Here is a 26,318-nt window from a genome sequence, read left to right as displayed (position 1 = left end):
TTTCTGTCATTAGTTGATAACAGTGAAGAGAGTATTTTTAGTCACCCACTATTTACAGCATAAGGAACTAGGACATGAGGCAATATTCTTGCTTGTCTCACCCCTTGGGAACTGGGCAAATCACTTTACTGCCTTATGTCCCTTTACTCCCTCCTCCCCCTCTTTTCTACAACAGGGTTAATAAAACCCTTGGTAAAGCAGTGACTTAGTTACAGAAAGTGCTATGTAAGTGGTAGTCCAGTATTCCCACTATCAAGCAGTAAATTGAACTGTTCAATGAGACCTATAAAACATAACAAAGAATTTAGAAGTATGTGCAAATTATTCACAGAAATGTTGTTACAAAAGACCTATCTTATGGTTTCACACCAGGCTTTTGTAATTTTTTTATTACTTTTCCCCCCTACTCTTCTGTTACAGCAGCAAACCCTGTAATACTCCAACAGCAGCTAGCAAGGCAAACTGCCTTCCCAGACTTTCACCTGCAATGCTCTGTAGAGCTGAAAATTAAATGCATGCTGCAACTTCTGAGATTCAAAAGCAGTATATGGAACGCTATCCTATAAAGTTACTTTATTCTCAAATATGCCTCTTATAAGCACCAGGAAGATACACATTTAGTCAGTCAGAAAACAAGTGTAGCTCATAAAGTACATAAAATATGATAACTGCATTCATTCAGAAGCTCTTCAAAATTATGCAACTTCTATTTGATTTTGGGTTAGTAATCATATTTACAGAATGGGGTAACAGGAAGGACAAACATATCTGCTAGCTCACAGCAATTTTAACGCAAAGACAGCACACATACTGCCACTGAATATAAAATACAGCTGTATTCCAGAAGCTTTATTCAATTAGGAAAAAAGTAATTGCCGAGTTAAAAGCAGAGAAAGATAATTTCTCTTCACTGCATTCATGCAAGAGAAGTAATCAGAGAGAGTATTATGCAATAACGCTGTGTTTTTCACTGGCTTACAGCACAGAGAAAATGATAATATATAAAGGCAAATCACAACCAGAGATTTTCCTCACCTATTTTTGACATTTCTTTTCACAATACAGTCTCATTATGATGTACTTTGAAAATGTTTTATACATATATCATCATGAGAGTGGTTCAAGTAATTTCCAGTGATCTAACCTAAGACTCTTCATCCAATTCCAAATGAGATTTCAAACTCAGGTCTTCTAGGATTTGCACAATGGACTGATGAGACAAGTTTTTTAATGAAGTTATAGTTTAAATTGATTTTTAAGCAAGGCTGAAGTCCTACATAAAGTTAGCTTGCAACACAGAACTTGTTAGCTTCAATAACCAAAAGGTAATCTTAAACTGACTCTCTGCCTACATCTACTTGGAAGGACTGAAACTTGGAATCACAACTTTATTGCAGTATTTTTGGGGTTCAACATAAAGTTACTTAAGCATAAAATGGATTTTTATTACAGCTGAAGACTGATCATACATGAAAAGGCAGATAGAGTGCAGGAGAACTCTGATGCATCAGTTGTGAAAATGTAAAAGTATTCCATGGTACTTTCTCATACTTCTGGGCATTTACAAATAAAGCTAGACTTCTGGGGCTATACTCTTCAAATTCAAGTAGTATTCTCTGTACACTTCCATCAGCTACTGTGCAAAATGGGACATAATGGGTGCCACCACATCTTCTAAAGAGCTCCCTGAAGGCATCTGTGACTTAAGCGTGCAGGGGAAGCTTTTATTTCCCCACAAGTACCACCTTAGCTAGATGCAGTTAAATGCTTAGTGACTTGAACTTTAATTATCCTTTATTTTGCAGATCACAAGGAAGAACAATCAGTATAGATAATTTTAAGAATGAATTTTTTAAAAGAAACATGTATCCATCGAGCAGAAAATACACTGCTTATACACTAAAGCCTGGCTGCTAAGGATTTCTTAAAATGGCAGAATAAGGAAGAGTCACTTTGGTTTGCCATAAATCTCTTTCACACCATAACTGTATATGAATCACTACAGGACAGCATGATTCACAGTGTCATACGCAAGCCGAAGTCTCATTTGATGCTTACAAATGGCTTACAGTTTTTGACATTTAATAAAAAAAATTTATTTCATCTGTAGCACAAAATGGAAATACTCACTGATATCATCTTCATGATAAATGACAGAGTGGAATGGTAGAGTTTTGTCCTTAATATATCTCTCTGCTGGCTCAATATAAAAGGTCCCACTGTGAGTTTGGATGAATCCTTCAAATTTTCCATCAACAACAGACCCATGGCTAAGACTTCCCTGCTCACCTGTTAAGAGAAAAAGCACATTAGTTTTTTTTATACCTTTCTAAAAGCTTTCAGTCCTGTGCAAACTTCAAGCATACAAACTACACAAGGTGTTAAGCAGACAATGCTAAAGCATGATACTTGCATAATTATCCTGATTGTGCACCAGTTTCCAACTGGTAAAACCTGTATGAATTATACAGTAATAAGATTCTGGATAACGGCAGCAAGATATTCTTTCAGAAATTTGTGTCTGAATTTTTAAGAGCAAGATTATTCAACAGTAAGACATACAGTTATCCCAAAATCAGTTACTAAGTTCAATAGCTTCCTAATCAGGTGCATAAATGACATGTTTAAAAAGCATGTAATGAAGATTTCAACTCAGTATTTTAAAGCTGTCACATACACAGCATGTAATCCTATATCCAAGTCCTGTCCTTATACATCTGTTCATACAATTATAAAAAAGAAATTAGAGTGTATACTGAACTTTGAAAGCTTTCAAAGAAAGATTTCCCTATATTGAAGACATCCTTTTTTCTCTTCAAGCATAAGCCTCTTAAAACTGTAGCTAGGTTTAAATGTGGGATGGAGTGAATTTGTATTTGAAACAGTCACAATCTGGAAAAATACAACTGTCGAAGTATAATCACTGACAGCTGCAACATCCAGCATCCCCAAAAACCTTTCCATAAAAAAAAAGAAAGATTACTAAAATAATGTTTATATGCTCCTCCATTGAGGAGGGTTCAGAATCACACTATAAAATTATCAGAACTGTACTCTTTCTAATCATTGACCAGCACTAACTTCTAATTAACAATTATCAAGAATTTTATAAAGCTCATATAGTACTGAAATTTGGAAAAAGTAGCTTGAAGATATGCCATACAACTCTTAAGAGAGAACACTAAAAGGTAGAAACAGGCTTTGTGGAACACTCATTTCAAGACATTTGTAAGTGATCCCAGATTTACTTCAGACAATATTCTATTAGAATGTGCATTAATATCCTGAACTTATAAGCCATGTATCTTTGGAAATTTTAGAGTACTTGGAAGGAAGACTTTTGATCTGAATGGAAATCAAGAACCAACAGCAAAACAGTTAATTTACTCAACTCTAACTTTGTTCATGATCTTCATGACAAGTTAGGTTGAATGAGAAAGATAATGAAGAGGATTAAAAGAAAATGTAGAGCAAGTCCAGTAAGTAGGTTCATGTGGATCCTTTAATCTCAGCCCTCAGCAATAAGGAAAGAACCAAAAGCTTTTCTGAAATAATTTCACAAACTAAGAAAAAAATGCAACAAAAGACCCCCCACACGTTAAAAGCCCTCTGACCTACCTAAGTCAACTGGTGTATTTGTCTACCTAGATGCATATAAAGTGCTAAGTGCGCATACTTCTTTTCGAAGTTTAAAACAGTCACTTCAAGACTGTAGGACATTACTAACAGATATCTTCAGAAAGCAGATATCTTAAGATTCCTTTCAGAACCAAAACAGACTTTATAAAGAGGGATAAAGTAAGTCTTAATCCTTCTCTTTTCATCTGCTTTTAATTCCTTAATTCTCCTTCCTTTTTAATCGATTTTGATCTTTCATATTTACTGAAATCGGGTATACTACCCTTAATGATGGTAGCTCTATATTTCTTAAATTCTTTAGACTAAAGAACAGTACCTGATTTTTTAAATGCAGACAGTTTTTTTTCCTTTTCTTTATTAAATGCATCAGACTTCTATGAAGAGTATGTTCATAAACAGAGCTGAACTTCAAGTACTATGGATATGAAAATTAGGTAAAATACTCATTTGCTAAGCGTGACTTGTATGAGAATAAAAGCAGATGGCATTTAAATGCATTTAGATGCATTAAAGTTCAATAATGAAGACAACCTCATCATACAGTTACTCGTTTTCTGCATGTACTATTAAAAAAACTGTTTAAAATGGCTGCACTTTAATCCATTTTAAAGTGTTGTACTTACCATAAATGTGTCCAGTGTAAATATGGGAGGTATCATAATCAATTACTTGGTTTGATATTTCTACTTTAAAATCATCACTAAAAAGAGATGTATCTCTCTTCATTCGAAGGTTGAAGTGTCTAAAGTGAATAAAACAAGATCGTAAATTGGCTTTGAGCTTCAATTACAAGAGCACTAAGCAAAGTACTTCTAACCAACATTTTCATGCAAACAATTTGCAGACCCTGTAAAATTTATCTATAGAAAATGTTTATACTGTATGAGAATTAGACCACTGCCTCGAAGGATTTTCTTAAGCAAGATTTAGATGCTTTTGATACAAGTAGCTAAATTTACAAGTTTTAAGCCAGAAAACAAGGTTAGACTTAAATGCAGAAATCTGAAAATGCTCAATTTGACTATACACTTATTCCCACTCCTCCAGAAGACACAGATGTAGCTTAAGGGAAAAGGCAACTATTTGACTTAACAGCACTGTGAAGCAGCAGAGATAAGAGCAACTATCAGCTTATTTTACTTTCATAGCCAACATTTAAGTAATGTAAATGAAATGTAGTTGAGCTAATTACTGTTTCAACTGAAACTCAAAAAATAAGATGGGCAACACAATAAAAAAAATACTTAAACTGGTAGAGTTGCATGAACAACTATGTAAACAACTCTACTCATTGAATGATCTTGTTCAAATTACAACACTACATTCTTCGATGCAAATCCTACTGCTAGTCTTTATATGAAACATATTACATTTCCTTTGTACGAAAACAAAAGTTTGGTTCAGTGAAGTCAAGCAACATAACTGAAGTGTTTTAAAATGCCTGACATATGAATTCATACCTGTGATAACCGTTAGCTTGCTTCAGAATTTCATTTGGTATTCTCTTAAATTTTGTATAAACACATTGTGCAAATACAGATCAGTGAAGTTGTTGAAACTTCAGTCATTCCAATTTTACTTGTTGATTTTCTTCCTATATTTTTCTGTTTCTGCACAATCACGAAATTGAAGGAATATTATAGTTATGTCACCAATTTGTTACACAAAAAGTAGCTCTGGTAAGTTGACTATGTCTGGGTCAGAGTCTTCATCTAAAAAAATGCGACCAGTCTCTCAGCATACACAGTATACTAATGATAGAGCTGACTTGCCATAGTGAAAGCTAGTATCCATTTGTGCTAACAGCAAAATAACCAAAATAATTAAGCACCACAGTGTAAAGTCAATTAAATCTAATTACTTTTTAGTACAGCTGAAGCATATACAAAATATACCTTCAGTCTTCACTTGCACATTCAATAATATGACACTACAGTTATAAGTATTTTGAAACAACTGCACATTAAGATGCAAAATTCAAGATCAAACAAAAAAGCCATGCCTACATTTAAAACCTGGTAAGGGTTCTAGTGACTCATGTTGACTATTCTGTAATGCAAACAGTATTTCACAATCAAACTATCTTTATTTATTATTGTTGTCACAGCATTAAAGCGTTAATAAATCTTCAAAGTGAGTCTTCTCCTCTGGTGATGTGTTAGAGATATCTACTACAAGATTATGAAATTATGAGATGTGGCTGGTAGATGGGGAAGGTTAAACTTCAGCAGCTCCCTGTGACTCTTGGGCTTTGTGCCGAGCCAACCAGTGGTCGTATTATAGTTTCAGTATGGATGTATTTTATGAGGTCAGATTGTCCTGTTAAAAAGGAAGAAACAGTTCACTATAGATGCATTTAAGTTTTGGAGTCACCGAAGAACACACACCAGCTAGCAGTTAGTAACTAGCCACACCTAGAGAGAAAGGCATGTTTTATGATAGATATCTAGTATTTATAATATCCCGTAGAGACAAAAAAAAAAAGATTTCTTCTTGTTTAAGTTAATCTCTTTACTAGCTCTGTAAAACTGTCTTTTGGTAACATAGAGGTTCATGAGGATGAAGAGATAACATGAACAAGCAACCCAGAAAAACATTGTAGGACAGAATGCTACAAGATTATGCAATACATTTTTCTAGGAAAAAAAAAAGACTTTAAGCCAGCTTGTATGGCTCTTCTGGGCAGAAATTAGAAATGAACAGGCAGAAAAAATTTAAAACCAGCACTAATAAGAATTTTAAAGAACTTCATTCAAATACTTCAAGAAGTTCTGTTCACTTTGGTTGTAATACAATCCTCAAGGTGTTATAGAGATTTAAACTCCATTTCAGTTTGAGTTTTCCCTGTGACTGAGTTCTCCACAGTTACTGAGGATGGATCAGACTTTCTTCAAGTGCATCTGAACTGAAGTTAAATGACAAGAGATCCTGGATAATTTGGAACAGCTCTTCTCCCTTCTCTAATATTTGATAGAAGACTTCTTACCATAAGAAGTCTGTAATTCTGTCTCTGTGATAAACTGAGGTATCTACTAATTCCAGTAAGAGCACCTATTATGGCTAAAATTACTTTTTCATAGTTAAAAAAGTAGGTTTTCTGAAAAAACAACTACCTACACACTTCTCTCAGAAGCGCAAAAAAGTTACTTTAAAATTAGATTTTTCTCGTTGTATTCATGTGAGTTTGAAATAAAATTGAGAAGCGATTATTATCTCTAACACTCAAGTGCATCAGCAATTTCTTTATCATTTTGAAGTACACTATGTAACACAACATAGGACTTCTCATATACTAACTCCCATATATGTCAGCAGATTGGGGGGGGGGGGGGGGGGGACGACCTTTATCTCAGAATGGAAGCTAGTAATTTACCAAGTTTAGCCTAAAATAACACCAAGTAGATAGATCAACTAGCCCTAGGCCTCAATTGTGAAGCCATCCAGGGTATCCTTTCCTCAGTTGTCAAGTCATCGACGTTCTCATCCTTACAAATTCACATGACATTCAGCATTGCACTTCTGGACTAACATTGTTGACTATCATCTAATCACGCTTTAGGGACAGTTTTGCCTAGACGGCCTGCAGTAGAGGACTGTGCTTTTGGAGGGGCAACAGGAAGCTCAGTAGAGTCCACCAAAGCTGGGAATGGTTCTTCCTTCTGGGTGGGATACCCTTCCATCAATATTACCCTATCTGTCACTTCAGAGTGGACTGTTAGAAGTTGTAATTACCAAAAGAAAAGTTTCACTAGTTTTAAAAATTAAAACAACTATTTATTCTCCTTTAATTTTCCCCCTCTTCTTACTTTCTGCATTGGTACACAACTAACACTACAAATTCTAACCCATGCTGTTAATTATCTATTTATTAATAGAATCAGCTCTATTTGCAGGATTAAAGAACTATTTCAAATACAAAATAAAGCAACTATGTTTCACAATAACAATTGTCTGACCATTTGATTTCTTAATTTAGTTAAACTATTAGATAACCTGATTGTCTTACAGCTATTCTTAAATTGGTCTTTTCTTGGTCATTCAAACATGCCTGATGGGAACAGGATTATCTGTCTGGACTGTTCACAATTTTAATAATGAAAAAAGAAGCGACAAATCTTCCTTTGGTTCTCCCCCACCAAAAGAGGGAGGGATAAAGAGAGGCAACTTGGGGGATGCGGGTGTGGGTGGTGGAAACAAGTGTCTATTTGTCTCTACTTCCAAGAATTAACAACTGTAACAAATCACCAAACTTTAAACAACGGTAATCATAAAAACCCACGTATGACATGAAACCTACAGCAGAGAAAGTAAAAACCATTTTTATGGCTACGCAGAGACATCTTAATGTACTACTTGGAAGTGTCAATGAAGTTAATTGCACTAAAAAGATGCCAGTTTATAGGTGGGGAGACTCCAAATTGTACTGACTGATTCAAACAAATGGATAGTTAGCAGTGACCTCCCAAAAAATTAAGTTCAACACCTTAATTTCTCAGTAAGAAACTCCCAAAGACCCTACAAAATCCATTTCAGTATCTCACCCGATATAGAAGTTCTCCTAACATTTACTCTGAATTTCTTCAAAGATAGTATTTCTTCACCTTTCTTGAACGGAATATAAGCTAGTTGCTATCCTTCTCAAAATTATGTGGAAGAGAATACATCTCAGTTTTCTTTCCTGCCTTAAATCCAGTAACTTCATGAATTCTTCGGAGGACAGGAGACCCCAGAGAAGTTTAACAAATTTGTCTATATCATTCCTGAATATGGTTTCTTGAAGTAGCCACAATGGAAGAAATAAAAAAACTTCAAATAAGCCTTTTGGTAATTAACATTTCTACAGTATGCATTGAGTTCTCTGTGCCAGCACCTATATCAATGTAAACTAAGCTATTCCCTAGCCTAGCTACACATCAGGCAGAAGATTAACTATTTCCAGACAAATAATGCTTCTTTTATTTACACACTTCCTACCTTGCATAAGACACTTCCCAGCAGTAGTGGTCTCTAGAATAGACTTAAATCAATTAATACCGAGTTTTGACCTTGCTTATTTGTTACCGCTTCTGTCTTACACTTATCTGAAAACTGATACAGTAACAGGCCATTACTGGGTTACTGTATAGTTGCTTGTTTGGTTGAAGACAGAATTTTTGGTAAAACTGTTTATATTGTTATATAATCTGCTTTGATAATAACCCACATCTTTTTCAGTAGTGGCAGTACCCTAAAGATTATGAAGAGGTAGATTTTTATATCACTTTAGCTTACCTCAGCGAGGCTATGTCAGATTTGCAAGTATGTAACATAGCAACTCAGTGATAATTAAAGAAAAAAAATAGTTGAGAGCACCACACTTAGGTAAACCCCAGTGGTTTCCCATAGGCTCCAGTTATGTCAATCTTATGCTCTAATCACAGAGCAAATACTTTAAAAAAAAAAGTTGTGTGTATATACACTGACAGCACTTGGTAAAATGAACATAAAGGTGTACATGTAAGAGTTAACGCTTAATCTATTATTCCATTTCTTTTTAGTATGAGTTACCTTCTAAGATCAGTGATTTTGCCATGATGGAATGTCCAATACATTGGGACACTGATAGCAAGCCTGCAGACTTTTTCAAAACTGTCAGAAAGAGCTATTATCAGTGGTACGCAAAAGGGCACTTGGTGCTTTCCCTTTCCTACCTTTTGCCCAGTCAAATCACTGTAACCAGTGGCAGGCTGAGCAGGCAGAATCACTCAGTAACCAGAGGAGATAGTTTTTAAAAAAAAAAAAAGGAGGAAACTGAGGAGTTACTCCACAGCTAGAAGTGGCTGAGAAAAGGAAACAGAAGGTGATGCGTTGTTGGCAGTGGTATGGAATGTCACTCCAGGAGAGTCCCTTTAGGTTCATACTCTTTTCTTCTCAGTAGGAACCAGAAAAATCTTTGCAGCTGTGCCTCCATGAGCCTCCTCACAAATCAGGATCTAGAAGATACTACTCTGCCTCAGATGCAAGTCTTTTATCTTTACTTCTCCCATTTAAGAAGTCAAAGACTGTCTTCTCTGAAGAATGCAAGTGGGTCTACAGACAGAAGCAGAGAATAATTTGAACCCTTCTTTCTAACTGCTTCCACATGAGGCATCACAAAATCTAAACTCAGTTTCCACAGACTGTCAGAGTCATTCCAACCCTGAACTATGTTAAATAGAAGACAGCTTAAGGACTTAATGGCAGCTTTAAACTACTCACAAGCTAAGTCTACAGAACCATCATACCTACGGACATTACTATTTTTTTTACAGTGTTTCACTTACTATTAAACCCACACAACATATTCCATCATCATTTAACTGACAATTCCTATGGTCCTGCTACTGACACTAAAGAAAATACATCTTTGAAACAACACATGATAGGGTCTCCAGGTTTATCATTCTTTCTATTACCCACCTAGATGCAGATAGAGGGTATCATCCTCTAGTAAGTATTAATCTAAAAACCAATCTCTACAGCATTGCAATGCTCAGCAATCCCAGCTAGAACACTTGAAGCTTATGTTTGTTTTCCATCGACACCTCTAGAGTGGCACTTGTGATTGTTCAGAGATTTCTTTCCTGACCTTCAGAAGTCAGACTTGCTAAGCTTGTTATTCTAGAAGAACACAACTGAGGATGCAGCCTTCATCCTAGACAATTTGCCACTGACTATTCTTGCTACACATAGCTGCAAACACATAAGCTAGCTCAGGTAACAGAAACTATCCAAGTAGGATTACAAGTAGCTACCTGTTGGCTAATTTACACTCTAAGAAAGTCAGTCACGTATCTCTGTCCTGAAGTGTACAGATTTTAAGAGCAGAATAGTCTACGTGAGGTTGATTTTTTTTCTCCTTTCAGTAAAACTTCTTTGGGAAGTTAAGTGCAGATTGTGTCACTTGGTTTCCCGTTTATCCAAAATAACCTTCCCTTTTGTATTTACATAAAATTGGAGTATTTATATACACTGCCATGTTCTAACATAATTCAAAAACATGAGATCAAAAAGAGAAAACAGGTAAAGATGTACTAGAATAAAATGAAAAGGCATCAGTTACTGCATGAATTCAAACTAAGAAACTAGTTTAGAAAGAAACTTTCTTAGTGAAACAAATAAAGACAGACAAAGAAGAGAAATCTGCCAGCTGATAACATGAGCACATACGAAGCACATAAATTAAAGTACTTTAATTTAAGTCTACTGCTTTTCATTTTAAAAACATGGCTATGTCTACTAAAGTTTGTTGGCCAAGGAACAAAGTTCTAAAGCATTAATAACAATTTTAGCAGTATGGCTGGGAAACCCAGCACCTCAGCTAGGCAGCCTCACCAGTCTGATGCCGCTGTACCAGGCATTTCCTAGACAAACCCGAGTGAAACACTAAATACCTTTTTTCCTGAGGGCTACACATATGCCAGCTCACTGTATTTAAACCCGTAAAATGCAAGACATTTAACCCACAGATCCAAACTCTAAAATATTTTTTAGATTCATTTCATTTAAAAAATTAGTAGGAACTCGGGTCCCTGCTTCCCAATTCTCTGCAAGATAAAATTGCTTTACCTACAAGTACCAACATAGGTGCTTTTTAGGGTTGTTTTTTTTTTTTAACAAAACAGGTGTAGAAAGTGAGACCCGATTCATGGGTCTCTTGACTGGCAAGTTATTTGTGAAGGCATATAAGTTAAAAGGTATAACAGATAGGGGATGACTGAAGCATGGTCACAGAGCACTGAATAAAGCTGAAAAGACTACAGTAAGAACTAAAGATTTTTTTTTTCTTTTTAAATTCAGGACAGCCTAAAATGAGTTGTAGTAAGTGAACCTTGCAAAAAGTTCACTTAGTAAAATTCATGAAAATAATTCACATAACTCTCACAAAAACCAACCAGTCAGCCTACTTGATGACCACTAAAACAATCTATTTAAGTTAGTCTGTTTAGGAGGGTGTTTAAGTGCAGATGGAACTGAAAAACAGACACAACGTAAATTTTCAAATTACACCAGTAACAGTGAATCTGCTTTATGTTCTGACAGCCTAACAGAACATACAAGACAAAGCCATTTCATTAATTGAGTACTATGTTGTATGCACAATTACAAAAGTACTTAAAAATAAATTAAATGCCATAAAAAGAACATCTAGTGTTTAATAAAACAGGTCACAATATAAAGTCCTCTTTAATCCAAGAGTAACTAGCTCAGTTACTTCAGTCCATCTCAGACAGCACAGCAGCATGCTCAGAATGTCACCTTTGAAATCCAACATATCAAATACAATTTCTGTGCAGATAGCCTCCTTCATTTTCATAACTTACTCAAATACAGTCAACAACAATCTTAAACACAAACATTTAACAGCTCTGAATAATGAAGGCAATACAAAGGATTACAAATTACTATAGAACCAAGAATAAAAAACGCTCATAATTAAGAACTCTGAAATTTTGTGGTCCATGCCTGCCATTCGTGACCGTAGCAGAAAGCTCAACTAATGTATGACTGATAGCTGTTCAAAATAATTATGAAAAAGATACCTGCACAGAAAATCCATATTAAAGCCAATCAACAAACACTACTTCACAAATATGCCTTACCAAATGGTACAGTGAGCACAGATTAAGACCCACACAATTTTGCAACATGCAAGCTCTCATTGTTATAGAAGTTCCTCTGCTCAATGCAAAACATTGTAAAAGGTAGTAGTACATTTAAGAATCAGTCATTTATTGAAATTGATTCCAAACTGGGTTACCTAGCAGCTGAATCACATGGTCACTCTGCAACATATTATAGCTTTACACAGTGTTTTCTTAATAATAAAGACATTGTAGAAAATGTGATCATTAACTACAGGAAAAAAGGTTACATGCAGTAACATGCAGTACCACCCTACTAGCAGCAGTAGTGAGACTGATGTGTTTTTTTCCAGTGGCTTATTGATCAAACGCTACTCTCAGCACTTTGACAAAATCAGGCAGAACAACCTCAACTGGAAGCTTGCCTTACAGCATCTTCCTAACCCCTGACACCCAGTGACACTTTTGAAAGCACTGATAGGCACTTTAGCTGCCAACTTATTTGAAGTAATAATGACGAAATCTTGGTGCCCACTAGACTTGCCACATTAGGCACATGTATACTATTACCCTTTTTATATAGAACCATGAAGACAAAAATTCTTCTCCCTCCTTCCCTCCCCATAGAAACCCAGGAAGGATAAGATAATAAGATTTTTCTAAACTCTCTGCCTTCCAAAACCCACCTATCATTGTAGTTCTAAAATTACAGAGCAGAGCTGAATGCATGCTCTTTTGGAAGCACAGGGGTATGTCCTTGTAGTGACACAGAACAGTAGGCAAGAACATTCTGGTGAATAAGAAAACAGAAGGAAAATGTCTCATGGTCACCAAGGATCACTACAAACGATCAATATCACTTACTTTTAATGTAGTAGAAGCAAAGCTTGTGTTTCATCATTAGTTAGAAGATTTAACAATGTTTCTGACTAACATAATGCAAACCTTTACCAGCATTTATGCAGACTGCTCTGAAAAAGATGATATAATAGTCCATTTCATTTCGGAGCACAGCAGAAGAAAGTAAGTACTTTTGAGTCCAGATGAACTGCATAAGGTGGTGGAGGCTGAAGAATAGGTTATTCCAGTTGCACTGACATAATTATTTAATATTTACATGATTTTAACCCTATATTGAGCTAGTTTAAGATTTGAATATGCTGGGCTAAAAGAATCTGAATTTAGCAGTCATGACTTGTAAGCCCAAATTAAAACATGGAGAAGCATTTTTATTAGTGAAGCCCACATTTTTAAACTATCTTAGGTTTTATAGAACAACCTAACAATATTCAACAAGTGAATGCTTTAATATTCACAAGCATAACCATATGAAAGGTCATTTTATTTGTATGGCTTACAAAGAAGTGATGTTGCAAGCATTTCCAGTAACGGTTTTCCTGTTATAAGGATCATGTATAGACCATATATTCCAACAAACATGCCTGAGTTTAACAGCTTACAGTATTTTTTAAAAAAAGAAAATTTTAGGTAAAAATATAAGGAAAACTGTAGCTAAATTGCAGAACATCTGAAAGAAGTTCTCAATGTATCTCTAATTTAGTAATAAGCAGGTGTTATCATGTGTTCAAGTACCACTTTAAAATTCAACTGTTCACTCAAGTTGCATGGGCAACTTTCACAAGCGAGTAATCAACTAATCCAAGGAGAAAGAGTGGAAGTGGGTGTGGATGGGTGATTAATGGGACAAATTAAGAAAAAAATTAGAAAGCATAAGTTATTAGGAATGCATTAAGTAAAAAGCTGACTGACAGTATAGTTAAACACCACATAGACGTAGTTCATTTATTCTTCTGAATGCATCAGGGTCTCAAGAATTCACAGTTTTGTCATAAGATAAAAAGGTATAGTTCAGAGAAAATCCGATGTCAGAGAAAATCCGATGTCAGAAGTTTTTCAAGCTCTGTCCTCAAAATGAAACCACTGTGAATGAAGTATCCAGTATATTTCTGACATTCTACAGGTGATAGGAATTCAGTTTAAGACTTTCTACAATTAATATATTGCAAATGTTTATACTGAAAAAGTGAAGAAAACAGCTTTCCAACTTCTCTGCATAGGAAGGGTTGTGTTCAGTAAGTGAACAAGTGCAAGTACACATTTTGTGACTAAGTCAAAACTGGGTATAAAATACAGTGTCAGTTATAGTGATCCCAACTTCATTTTCAAAACTACTGACATTACTTTGACATGCAAAAGAAAGTTATGCCATATTAAATTCCTTCACTGCATCTCAAGCTGGTGCCAAAGGCATTGCTCTTCTATGAATCATTCCATATATTTTGGGGGGATTTTTTGGTGGGTTTTTTTTTTTTGGTTGTTGTTGTTGAGTTTTTTTGGGAGGGGACAGGACAGAGGTTGTGGAGTGGGTTCAAAAGCTACCTTATACCAGGAACTTAATTGGTTAATATTAACACTGTGCATTCATTATCTTTGCATGAACCTTCCCTAGACTCAAAGGGCACCTTAAATTAACTCACACTAAAACACTCTACATAAACTGGCAGTTGGAAGAGCTATGATACATAACGAGGATTGTTTTAAAACTTCACATTCCTTCCAATTTGAAGCATTTTAGAGATGAGCACATTTTGCACCACTGGTGAAGCAATAATGTCCACTCATCTAAACTACACATTTTGTGATTCAAAAGAATTAATAGGCATCCATTGCTTAGTTTCAGCAACTTTAACTGCCCTATTAAGCTAGTGTTTCAGCATTGAATAGTGGCTGGTTTAGTTCAATTCATTAAATGTGCCATAACAAGTTGTATTTTATATTGCCCAACAACAAAAGCTATAGTGTGTAGCATTTAACTTCCAGATGAAGGCAGGATTTCTCAATGATGGCATGTTATATACCTATTTGTAGAACTACTGAGTCTGGGGTGAAAAAAGGTAGTTTTGGTTTAATTCCATCATTACAGTATATTTCATTATTAAACTATTATTAGTCCATAGTTAAATGGTCACTTTAACCTGGCATAAATATATACATTTTGTTTTTATTTTTTCCTTTTTCAAAAAAGGGTACTATGAAATACAGTTCTTAAATCCAAACAGTCTACTGAAAAGAACACATGCTACTTACACAATCATAAAATACTTGTAGCTGCCAGCCATTTTCCGGACAATGAAACTCTAAGTTTGATGAATGCTAATCTGGCATATGTCAGCACTGCCACTGAAAAGGGTAGCATTGCATCTTCCCTCTCACCACTTCTGCTTATTTCTGCACCCTTTCTTCTTACAGAAAGTTTGCTTATGTACTGAAGTGAATGACAATTAATCTGGCTGAAAAATAAGCAGCCAAATCACTTTCCCATCTTGACTGGCCACATGACCAACAGGTGCTTCCTCTGGCACAAGTGGAAAGATTAAGTTTATAAAGTTCAAACTGGTACCAGAGATACAGCATAAGAACTGTTGTGGTCCAGCTAGCTTCATTTGCTGTTTCCAGCAGTGAACGGCAGTAAATATTAGGACAGCTTTTCCATTGTTTCCTGGCTACAGAAGACAGCCATTTCATCAGAAGCCACCTCAAAACAGAAGATTATCATTTCAGTACTCACAAGTAGCAGCTGTTTACTATTTTTATTAAGTTAACAAGATGCAAGTTGTACAGCTGTATGCCAACAAGACTGTCCAGGTGTAGTGGTTTAAGTAACCATTTGGTATAAGGCCATTCAAAAATCAGGTTTAAATTTTCAGAATCTCAAACCTCATGTTGACTGAATGCTTTTAAGTTTCATCACCTGTATTTAAATAAAACAGCACTTTAAGAGTCTATGGGCTAAATATAAATGGTTTAAGTATTTTGTTTTGTAAGAGCTTTATTTCCTACTTTAGCACAAAGTAATTAGAATATTTGATAGAAAAGTTTTAATGTTGTCATTCTCAGTGATGACATACATCACTTACAGTTATTCACAGTAAGCTAGCTGCAACGACAAAAAAGTAATCCTATTTATACAGTTTTTTGAACTGCAACACACCTTCAAAGCTACTAAATAGACTGGATCAAGTAAAACACAATCCACTTGATCCTTCCTAATTCATATTTAAAGAAAAATGAAGATATTGTTTAAGAACACACTCAGACCTATTAACAGGAATTTGTGGACTAAATTTACAGCCTGTCAACTACCCTCTCTTTGGCAGGAAGTGTTCGATGTGTCACAGGAAACTACCAAAATCCTAAATTATGGACTGGTTTGACCTTATAGTAAGTTTCCATTCAGCCTCCTTATTTAATGATGGATTTGTGCCTCAGAGCATTGGGGTTTAGAATCAATTCCACATATAAACACCAACACTTTCCTTCATGAGTAATAGTATCTGTTATCAAAATCTTTATAAACCTGTTGGTCTAAGGCCTGGTGTGACTAAGACACATGAATTAAGAGAGGAAATCTTTTTTAGACCTCATTATTGTAGGTACAGTTAACAACTTTATATGATAAGGATTTTCAGCCCACCTTATTAACACAGCTTAGCCTGCGCATTCTATCTAAGAGCTCTTTACAAAAGAGTATTCTGTAAAGAGCTCTTTACAGAAGAGTATTATGGGATCTTTACCAATGACAGGATGAACCTGCTCAAGCTGACTGAAATGGGGACTGCTCCTAGAAAGAATGGACTCATTCTCCCTCCATCACCCCTTCAAGTCATACTGATTTTTTTTTTTTCCAAATAATTTTCATCTGATCAGTTCCCAAGATCCTATTCCTTGCATGGATTCAAGACTACTAGTGCTAGCACAAATGTGATCCTGGCAATGTGGTCAGGCCTGTTCTTCTCTGCAGTAGTACATACTTTAAGCCTAAATTAACCATCAGCCTGCAGCTTAAGAGTGGCAGCATTAGACTGAAACTAAACTTCACTGTCTCGCAACCTTGCTGGAGATTTACATTAAAAGTGGAGAGGTTTACAATATGAGGAGCCTCTGAAATATTCTATTCTGCAGTCTTGTTTATTGGAACAATTTAATAGCGAAGACTAGAGATTGCCTGTGAAGCTACAGCAGAGACAGCAGCAAAATGACTCTTCTTTAAATAATAAAATCCCTTGGACTAAAAATCACACCCAAAAATGTGGTTTTAAGGACAGAACTTTAAATTCAGGATTTGGGTTGCAGTTCTACAGCAGCTACAAATACAACCCTAACACTAACCTTTTGGGAGCATGCACTGAAATTCAGTCATTACACCATACACCTCCAGTAGCAACACTTCATTCCCTGAAGAAATTACAAGCTGGCACAGCTAGTAGAACGCTTACTCATAAAACAATATTCCAAACACTGTTTCAGAAGCCCTAGTTTTCACCTTTGCTCTGTCAAACTTCCTATGTTTCTACATATGGCTAGCAATAATTTATCGAGTTCTAATTACTTATATTGTAACTGAAATAATCAGAAAAGCAAGGGCGTTACATATTCCTAAAATATATTAAGACAGTGGTGCTGCAAAGGAGGGAGTCAAAGAAACAAAAAGATACAGGCACAAATATTTTAACTTTCTTCCTGTTTCTCCTCGGTTATACAATAAGCAGCCAATTCTAAAGTACAAAGAGATCTTCCTAAGTGAAACCTACAAATTATACTCCAGTTGTTCACACTGATATCTAACTTTTGTACTGGCTCTTACAATCACATATTACATGCAAGTCTTGTAACAGCAATTACGTTTTCCCCATGTCAAATAATTGCTAAATTCCACAACAGCACAGAAAACAGATGACACCATTACACATGAAACAGAACACTTTTTTGGCCTATTTTGTACTTTCAAACACAATTTGAAATTTTACTTTTCCTCAATTAAATCTCCTCAGGCAGTTTGGCATACTTTTTATAAAAAATATGCCAAAGCTGCATTATAAACTCAGAATCAACTACCATTCTGTTCCCAGTATGATTCCATTGTTTAAGCTTCAAAGTGCATTAATAGTTACCACCAGAAGTTTGAATGAGTGATTACAAGCAAGTTTCACACTTACAGTTTCTATGAAGTGTTTGCTCTGATGTCCAGTGTAAGAACTGCATTTTAGTGTATTCTAGCTAACATTAGTTTGATGACTGTATTTCACTGTTTACATGTCACTACAATTAAAACACATACATGAATAAAATATTAAAACAAATACCTTTTAAAATATCACTAACCTTCCATGAGCATGAAAATCTAGGTGCAAGAACTGATCTTCATGTGATACTGCTCTTTTGGCACGCTGGTGTTTTTGGTGTAACAAATCCACGTCATAAGATAATCCTTCATAATGTCTAATGTACTTATTTAGAGGATTTCCATACTGGCCTGAAAAAAAGAAAAAAGTAAGGTTTAGCGTGTCTAAGAAATTACCAAGGTTACAACCACACTACCAGGTATGGCATATCTGTGGTGTGAAACAGCTGATGAGGACCCAACTCCCACATTATATGCATTTTAGCTTTCTTTTTTCTCCCTTGTAATCTTCAGATTCATTCTACTCTGGTCCCACAGACTGAATGCACACTTGCAGTTAAGAGTGTGTTCCACTTTAATTTCAATCAAATCTAGTATAGTTCATTTACTCCAAAACTACTCTACAAGGTAAACTACATCACTGTAGACAGGAATGCTTGAGAGATGTTTCAGAAACACACTCCTGATCCAAACACAAGAAGTGCAACAGCCGAACATCTTATGGTTCCCTAGAAGAATTGTACTTCCAGCTTCACTCTGCACTCATGATACTGAAGTATCTGCTCAGAATGTTTATATTCCACATGCCAAATAACCAGAAAAATTAAGATCAAATCATGCCACCTAGCAACACAACATTTTGTATCACATGGAATGTTTTATCACATGGAAAAGTTTTATTAAAGATGTATCTCTGAAGATGTAGATTCAGTTCAGTCTATTTTGAACACTTCCTTCCATGGTAGTATTTCTGACTCATGTTAAGAGTGCATGACAAAACAAGGAAAGATTTTGGTCCTCTCACCCTGATGGAGGAAGGGACATGCAGAATTGACCAGAGGCACTAGCATTTGAGAGCTCTTCATAGATCTGTAATATGCATACAGAGGACCACCATATCAGCTCTGTGTTTACACTAGACATTTTACTGTAACACAGTATTTTTCACTCCAAGGTTAGCATTAGTAGGTCAATAACAGGACAGAAAATTCCTTGTGCTGCCCAGACACCTGTCAGATATACTGCTGAGATGTACTTTTGCCTACTGCCAACAGGCCAGTAATCATAAGAACTGAAACTGTAAAGAAGTTAACATAGCATTATTTTCCTCCAGACAAGGAGTCACTATATGCATTACAGACATTTGGGTAATTGCCATTTTGGTCACTTCTTCCGAGTAAGTACACAGTTTCCAGACAGGATTCACCTTCTTATTAGTTAATACATCCCAAACAATCATAGAAATGTATGCACAATAAATTGACAGTACAGGAAGTATTTCACAAGAAGTGTATTTTCATATCCTGACCACCACCTAGGTCTCCATCCCCTGCCTCTGCACATTCAACACTGATACTCTTCAAAAGTCTTACCACACTTTTGTATGAAACACCAGCACTAGAATACTAAGCATGAAAAATACTTCATCTACCTGCCAAAAGTAAACACAGATGTCGTGGAAGGAATTATTAAGATGAAGTGATTTAGTAACTGTGATCAGAGACCAAAAAAGATAGAAGTTTCAACCATAGAAAATAATGTGGAGAAATAGGAAAAAAACATAACAAAATATAACAAAAATAGAAAAAACCCACATAACAAAACACAACTTGCAAAGCAAATTGCTGTGTCTTTGCATACACAGTATGTTTTATATACACAGTGAAAAACAGTTTCTCTTTTAAATTAATTCCTTATGATTGGATATTTTGATACCTATATTTAGAATCTACAGTCAAGAGCAAGATCATTTCAGTAGTTCTGGTTTCAAAGCCAGATTATATATGACCCAAATTATGTCATGTTTGGCAGTGCTAGGTTAATGATTGGACTTTATGATCTTAAAGGTCTTTTCCAACCTAAACAATTCTATGATTCTATGTATTAAACATTAAAGTCAGCAAAGAATTAAAGATATTAAGTGATGTATAATGTTTCAAAACTCCAAGGAGTGATCACGTTTTGATACATAACTTATCAGTAGCTACCATGAAAACATTCACCCTGTTTGAAACAAAGCCTTGCAGTATTCTTCTGTACACTTTACACAACAAACATACAATCAATTCTTTTCTTTTTAACTCCATGGAAGCAACTGTTTCTGAAGAACAAATCAACTACTCATTACAGAAACTACATTGTGTGTCAAATCACTTGAAAGTAAGCAGCATCTCTTACAGTCTTATGCAAAAAATCAAGTTTTCTTTCAAGCAGCCTGTGACAGCAATATATTGCCAAATGTATTTGTATTAGGAATGTTTCAGTACTGTCAATGATTTGTAAAGATTTCCATACAAGTTCTTCCCTACAAGACCCCTTTGATAAAGCATATTCCAGAACTTTAGAAGGTATTTCAGTGAACTATGTGTTTTTTATTGAAACAAGTCACCCCTATCTTTTTAGTTCACTGAGATGTAATATGATTATACATTTACTGCATTCAGTTTGTCTTTGTATTATCATCATTTTTGCTAGCTGTCACACATCATCTTTCACAAAAAGGACACAGAAATTCAACTGTCAACCACTTCATTTAGGAAGACACAGACCTGACGTAAAACCTGAATTGTCTATTGAAAACTGTGGTATACAAACACAATCTTACCTACAATAAGAATATGAAATTAGAATACAGAACATGCAAGTTGCTGTTTTTCCAGTTCCATGTTGAATCTTCAAACATATCCTCATGAAGAGTGCAAGATTTGTTTCCATATCATAGGAACTGCATTTCACAGTACTTACTACTACATTCTTAAGGTATAACATTATGCACCAGTTTCTGCTTCAAGGATATATAAACTTTTTTTTCTCTCATTTTCTATTCTGTTTTGTTACTTTTTTCACCGTATGTTGTTCTCACTTAATTGTGTGTATGCAAGTGTTTGCCCCATTGTTCCCGGCTCGTCACCTAGCTTCAAAACCCTCCTTCCTCAACCTCCTCCTTAAGGAAGGGAACAAATTATTCAGTTTATGCTTGATTTTTCAAGAACCTGACTTGGGCTATCATCTTTTCCCTGAAAAAATAGCGAAGTGCAGCATTTGAGAGATCAAATAGAAAGTAAAATCTCCAATTTTCTCCAGAATTCTTAATTCTGCAAGAAAAAGCAAGATCTCTAATAATCAGTTTAACCTCAGAGCAACCTGAACGTGAGAATTCTCAAAGATTTCACAGAATATTTTTCTTCAGATACCTATACCGATGACATCTGGGGACACCCAAGAAGACAAATGTATCCCAAAGCTTTGCCTCAGTCAGTAGCATTACATTTTCACAAATTAAAAAAACCCACATCTGTTATTATACTAAGAATACAATTTGGTAAGCAAAAATACAAATTTACATTTCCCTGTATTTATTGTCATGAGGTCTTCTTTAAATTAATACCACAAATTTCTCAGTGCTTCTGTTTCTTTTAAAGTGATTAGAATGTCTGACCATCAATAAGCTCAATGAGCAACACAAAAGATGACTAAGTAAATTAGTATTTCCAAATGCATCGCTTGCATTTAGCAGCAATGTGCACGAGATATTGCCATATCTTTTTAAAATTCAAGTAGTAACATACTGCAAGTAAACTGCATTCAAATTTTCTCACAGTACTGTAGGCTTCTATAAATGTTGACTCTTCATCATTGACTACAAAGACAGTCCAATAACAAAACTTCAGTCTAACTTCCTCTCACTCTTAGTCTCAAAATACAAGTCCATTCTCATCCAGGTTTCCAGAAGCCTCTTAGGTGTCTTAAACATTTATAAAATGTGTGATTTAAGTAAGTCTATATGAATTCTAATATAAGACAGACACAGGATGAATCCAAAGTTTCAGCAACCAGCATGAGGAATTTTAAGGGATAAGGATGTTGTCCCTGTCCAATGTTTCTCTAATCCACTTCCAACATAATCCCACAAAATGAAGCAGAAACACCTCCTATGGCCCAAGAACTTCTATAAAACAAAGAAGATTAGCTTGAGTCCACCTGTTATACCAAACTGATGCATAATATACATTAGCCTGACTACAGGTACATGCTTTCCAGTTCCAGGTATATGACCCGAAAGTGTCAACATTAAATAAAACAAACTTAAAAATTAACTGATAATAAGCTAAAACTTAGCTGAAGTTTTAATTCTAAAATGAACCTAGATCTAGAATATGATACTAATAACTCAGTTTAAAACCTTTATCAAAACTAAGGAGGTAGTACGCTGCAGAATGTGTACACGTCTGTGCTCCATAATCCCAAGACTATTTAACAAGTTATCTTCAACTTTTCTGTGGTAGGAGGCCTGTAATAATGCATTCCTTAAATTGTAACAGGCCTTGGTTTTTTTCAGTATTGCAAGGTACTCTTTGAACAGCTTCAGGCACCTAGAAAAAAAGTTTTAAAGGACAACAACTTACCAAAGACCCAATAATGCTTTCCACCTGATCCAAGTCACATGACATGTGGAAAGCTGAAAGACTGCACTCAACCAAGTCAAAGAGAATAGTTTTTAAGTGCTAACTACTGCAACAAGACAGCAAAAAAACTATGGACATTAAAAAGCCTTCTAACTGTTCTCTCTGGTAAGCAAAAGCAGAGAGGGTTTTAAGCAAAAACCCTTTCGCTTAACCAAAATGTATACGCTTTCTGTGATGACACAGGGAAACAATGCTATTTCTTTTCCCTTTCTCCAAAACTGAAAAAAATTCCCTATGTTTTAAGTACTCTCACAGTGAACACTTAACACAAACACTCTTGTGGCTCTCCTCTTGCTAAACCAAAGCAGCTGCATAACACCTAGAGTATAGGCTATTTCATAGCTTTTCTAAAAAGGGACTTTACACAGGGTTGAAATCAAGGCTTCAAAATTAACGTTTACTTTCACTTCCAGAAGCATGTATACCATTAACACTGCTATAGCGTTCAAAGCCTGCAACTGATATGCAATCTCCTTCTAATAAAACCAGCTACACATCAAAAGCAATTATCTTCTTCACAAAGGTAGCTTAATAAGTAACTCAACCTTGGTAACATAATTTACAGGATCCCGTGGCAAAAATTTGTTAAACTGGGAAGACGACATCACTGAGGAGGTGCCTGAGATAGATACAACTGCTAGCTCCGGTTTTTGTAATGAGAAGACTCTGCATCAAAAAGGAAGAAGTCTATCACAGAATCTGAGAGTAATGCACCCCAGGAAATCGTTACAACAGCACGTACACAGATCTCAACCTCTGTGATGAACTACTGTTGTTATTTTGTTGTCATTGAAAAACTAGTACTTTATTTTTAATAGAGACTGCAAGACAGATCTTTTCAAATAAGGATACGATGAGGAAGCCTGTAGTAAAGAACACTGAACCATGAGCATCTAGATACAGTTTAAGGGAGCTGCTCTACAAATTTCATGTGTCATGTTGCCACCAACCAAACATCAAAGACAGCATGACACCTTTCCAGGCAACCTAGTGGAATAAGCTAACAGTATACTTGGTTTAAGCTAGTGGACAGGAACCCTTTAGGATACAGATATCCAAGAGTGACAACAGGATGGCTTTTGAACCTGACAGGATAGTCTTCTAAAGACTTGCTAAATTAGATGTGGCATTTACTATGACAAAAACCCTCCAGGAATGAAGCTTTATTCGCATGGTCTTAGACCTAAATACAAGGGAGGACTTTAAACAGAATTAGGCAGAACATTTAGGCAAATATCTCAAGGTGTCAGTCCCTGTGAAAGATTTTTGTGTACCAGGGCCTACAGCTCTTCAGCATCCCTACAAAAAGCTGTACAGAAAGTATCTACAGTTGCCATTCTGAACAGAGACAAATCCCATGGGACAGACAGGGAGTCTGAGGCATATGTTCTCACCTTCTAACTAAGCTTATGCAAAGGATAAAATGTATCAACCACGGGATTTTAGCGATAAGCCTCCTGGCACACCTTGAGCAGCTATATATAACAATCACTGGTGGTCTATGCTAAATGATTTGCTGTTCAGTTCATTCACCATGGTTATTTTCCCCAAGAAGACCATGAAGACTCCCCCCCCTCCCCCAAGACAAAACCTTCCCAGTCTATGGGAGTGAAGCAGTACCCACAGCAGAGGAAATAAGCTAGGGAACACTTAAGCCAATTGGATATACAGAAGCCCATGGGATCAGATGGGATGAATCCAAGAGGGCTGAGGGAGCTGGTTGATGTTATTTTGAGGCTTTCTATCACCTTTTTGAAGGTTATGGTGATGGAGGGGGGGTCCTGACAACTGCAAGACAAATGTCATTCCTATCTTCAAGGAGGATGGCCTGGAGATCTACAGGCTGCTCCGACTAACTTCAGTATCTGGGAAGACTATGGAGTAAATCCTTATAGAAGCTAGCTTCATGCACATAAAGACAACAGGTAATAAACAGTACTGAAAGTTTACCAATGAAAACAAAAATCTATTAAGTTTATACATATCATGGTAAAAGATGACGACATTTAACTACCCATAAGAGGATAAATCAAGCATGCAGTGTTCTAAAAGGTGAAGTTTTTATTAAACCTTAAGACTTGCATGACAAAGGCAAATAGTTCAAATGCAACTCAAGTTTGTTAGTGGGGAAAAAAGCACAGAATATGATTTGACAGACTATCAGTGATTGTTCAGCAGCCATGCTAACCTGCTGGACAACTCTTTTTACTGCAAGTGTCATCACACATTTGCAGATTTGAAATGCCAGCATATGAAAAATATATTTAAGAGAATTATGATTATAATTTTAATTACGTTAATCAAAGTAAGTTTTACTTCTTCAAGCTGTTTTCAATGTAGAGTTGATTTCTCTTTAAAATGTTCCCTTTACGCGGGACATTAAACAGTGTACATAGCATTCAGATTTAGCACTTCTGTGCTTAAGTATATTGAAAGCCAGTAATCCTACTATGTACCTCCCAACTTGAATTTCACTGAAGAATTTATTCAGGCTGTCATTGCATAACTGCCAGCAGAAGGGCAAGTCCTGCTGCCCTTTTTCATCCACTCCATTTCTATTCTTCCCTTGTGCTGGCACTAAAACTGATTCAGCTGAAAAATATACTTTCTCTTCTGGTTAAGTTAGTTTTTGGTGGAAGAAAAACATGTAACCAAAAAGTCAAGTCAGGATAATTTCCCTTCACTGAAAACTCACATTTAGGGCACAGTTAGACAGTACAGCACCAGCAGTGTAAGCAGTACACAGATGTTCACTTTTTTTTTTTACCCTCTTCCTCCCCACTAGGCTTGGATCTGCACAATAAACCAATGGAAGTTACGTGTCTGGCAGGAAATGATTAATTTCTTTTGTTTAAATTAGCAGGCTGAATTGGCTTCTCATGCCATCAAACACAAGAGGCACTGAAGGAGTAGAGCTAGGAAAGCACAGCCAGGGCTGGACCACCAGACAGCAGTAACTCATTACAGTGGCTCTGCCATACTGCATAACTGAACCTTTAGATCCTTTTAAAAGGAAAAATAAACTGCAATCTTAGGCTTTTGGGCAATGGTATTTCAAAGTTACTATCTTAACACCTGATTTTATTTACTTTTAATTACCATGGGCATTTCTGAAACAACCATCCAACAGCTGCCTTTACCAGACACTGCCTCATCCAGCCATACAAATTCATAATGTTTTTATTTTAAACCCCAGATAAATGCTGGAGGCTGAGTGCCATGTTAATGAAGGCTAGTATTCTTCCCAATTTATAGCAAGGATGCAAACTAAATTACTCAGATCCCAATAGCTCATAAATGCCTTCCCACAACTCCCCCATGTGTCCAGAAAAAAACAGAATTTCTCCCATGCTCCCTGGGAAATACGTAGTTCAATACGCAGCAGCACAAGACGCTAAGATACAGCTT

The 26,318-nt window shown here is 35.8% G+C and overlaps 1 protein-coding gene across 1 annotated transcript in view; it reads right to left on the bottom strand.

Annotated features, from left to right (window-relative positions):
* Positions 1–26,318, bottom strand: part of ADAM10 (ADAM metallopeptidase domain 10) — a 50,778-nt gene that overhangs the window by 20,982 nt on the left and 3,478 nt on the right. Inside the window, exons 2-4 of the mRNA XM_059824121.1 lie at positions 18,426–18,576; positions 4,263–4,381; positions 2,131–2,289 (exon numbers count right to left, since the gene is read on the bottom strand). Coding sequence (XP_059680104.1) covers positions 2,131–2,289; positions 4,263–4,381; positions 18,426–18,576 — 429 coding nt within the window. The remainder of the gene's footprint in view (positions 1–2,130; positions 2,290–4,262; positions 4,382–18,425; positions 18,577–26,318) is intronic.

The sequence above is a fragment of the Gavia stellata genome, chromosome 13 (assembly GCF_030936135.1).
Source record: "Gavia stellata isolate bGavSte3 chromosome 13, bGavSte3.hap2, whole genome shotgun sequence".
Lineage (NCBI taxonomy): Eukaryota > Metazoa > Chordata > Aves > Gaviiformes > Gaviidae > Gavia > Gavia stellata.
Note: the sequence above shows the minus strand (reverse complement) of the source record. Positions and strands in the feature narration are given on the sequence as shown.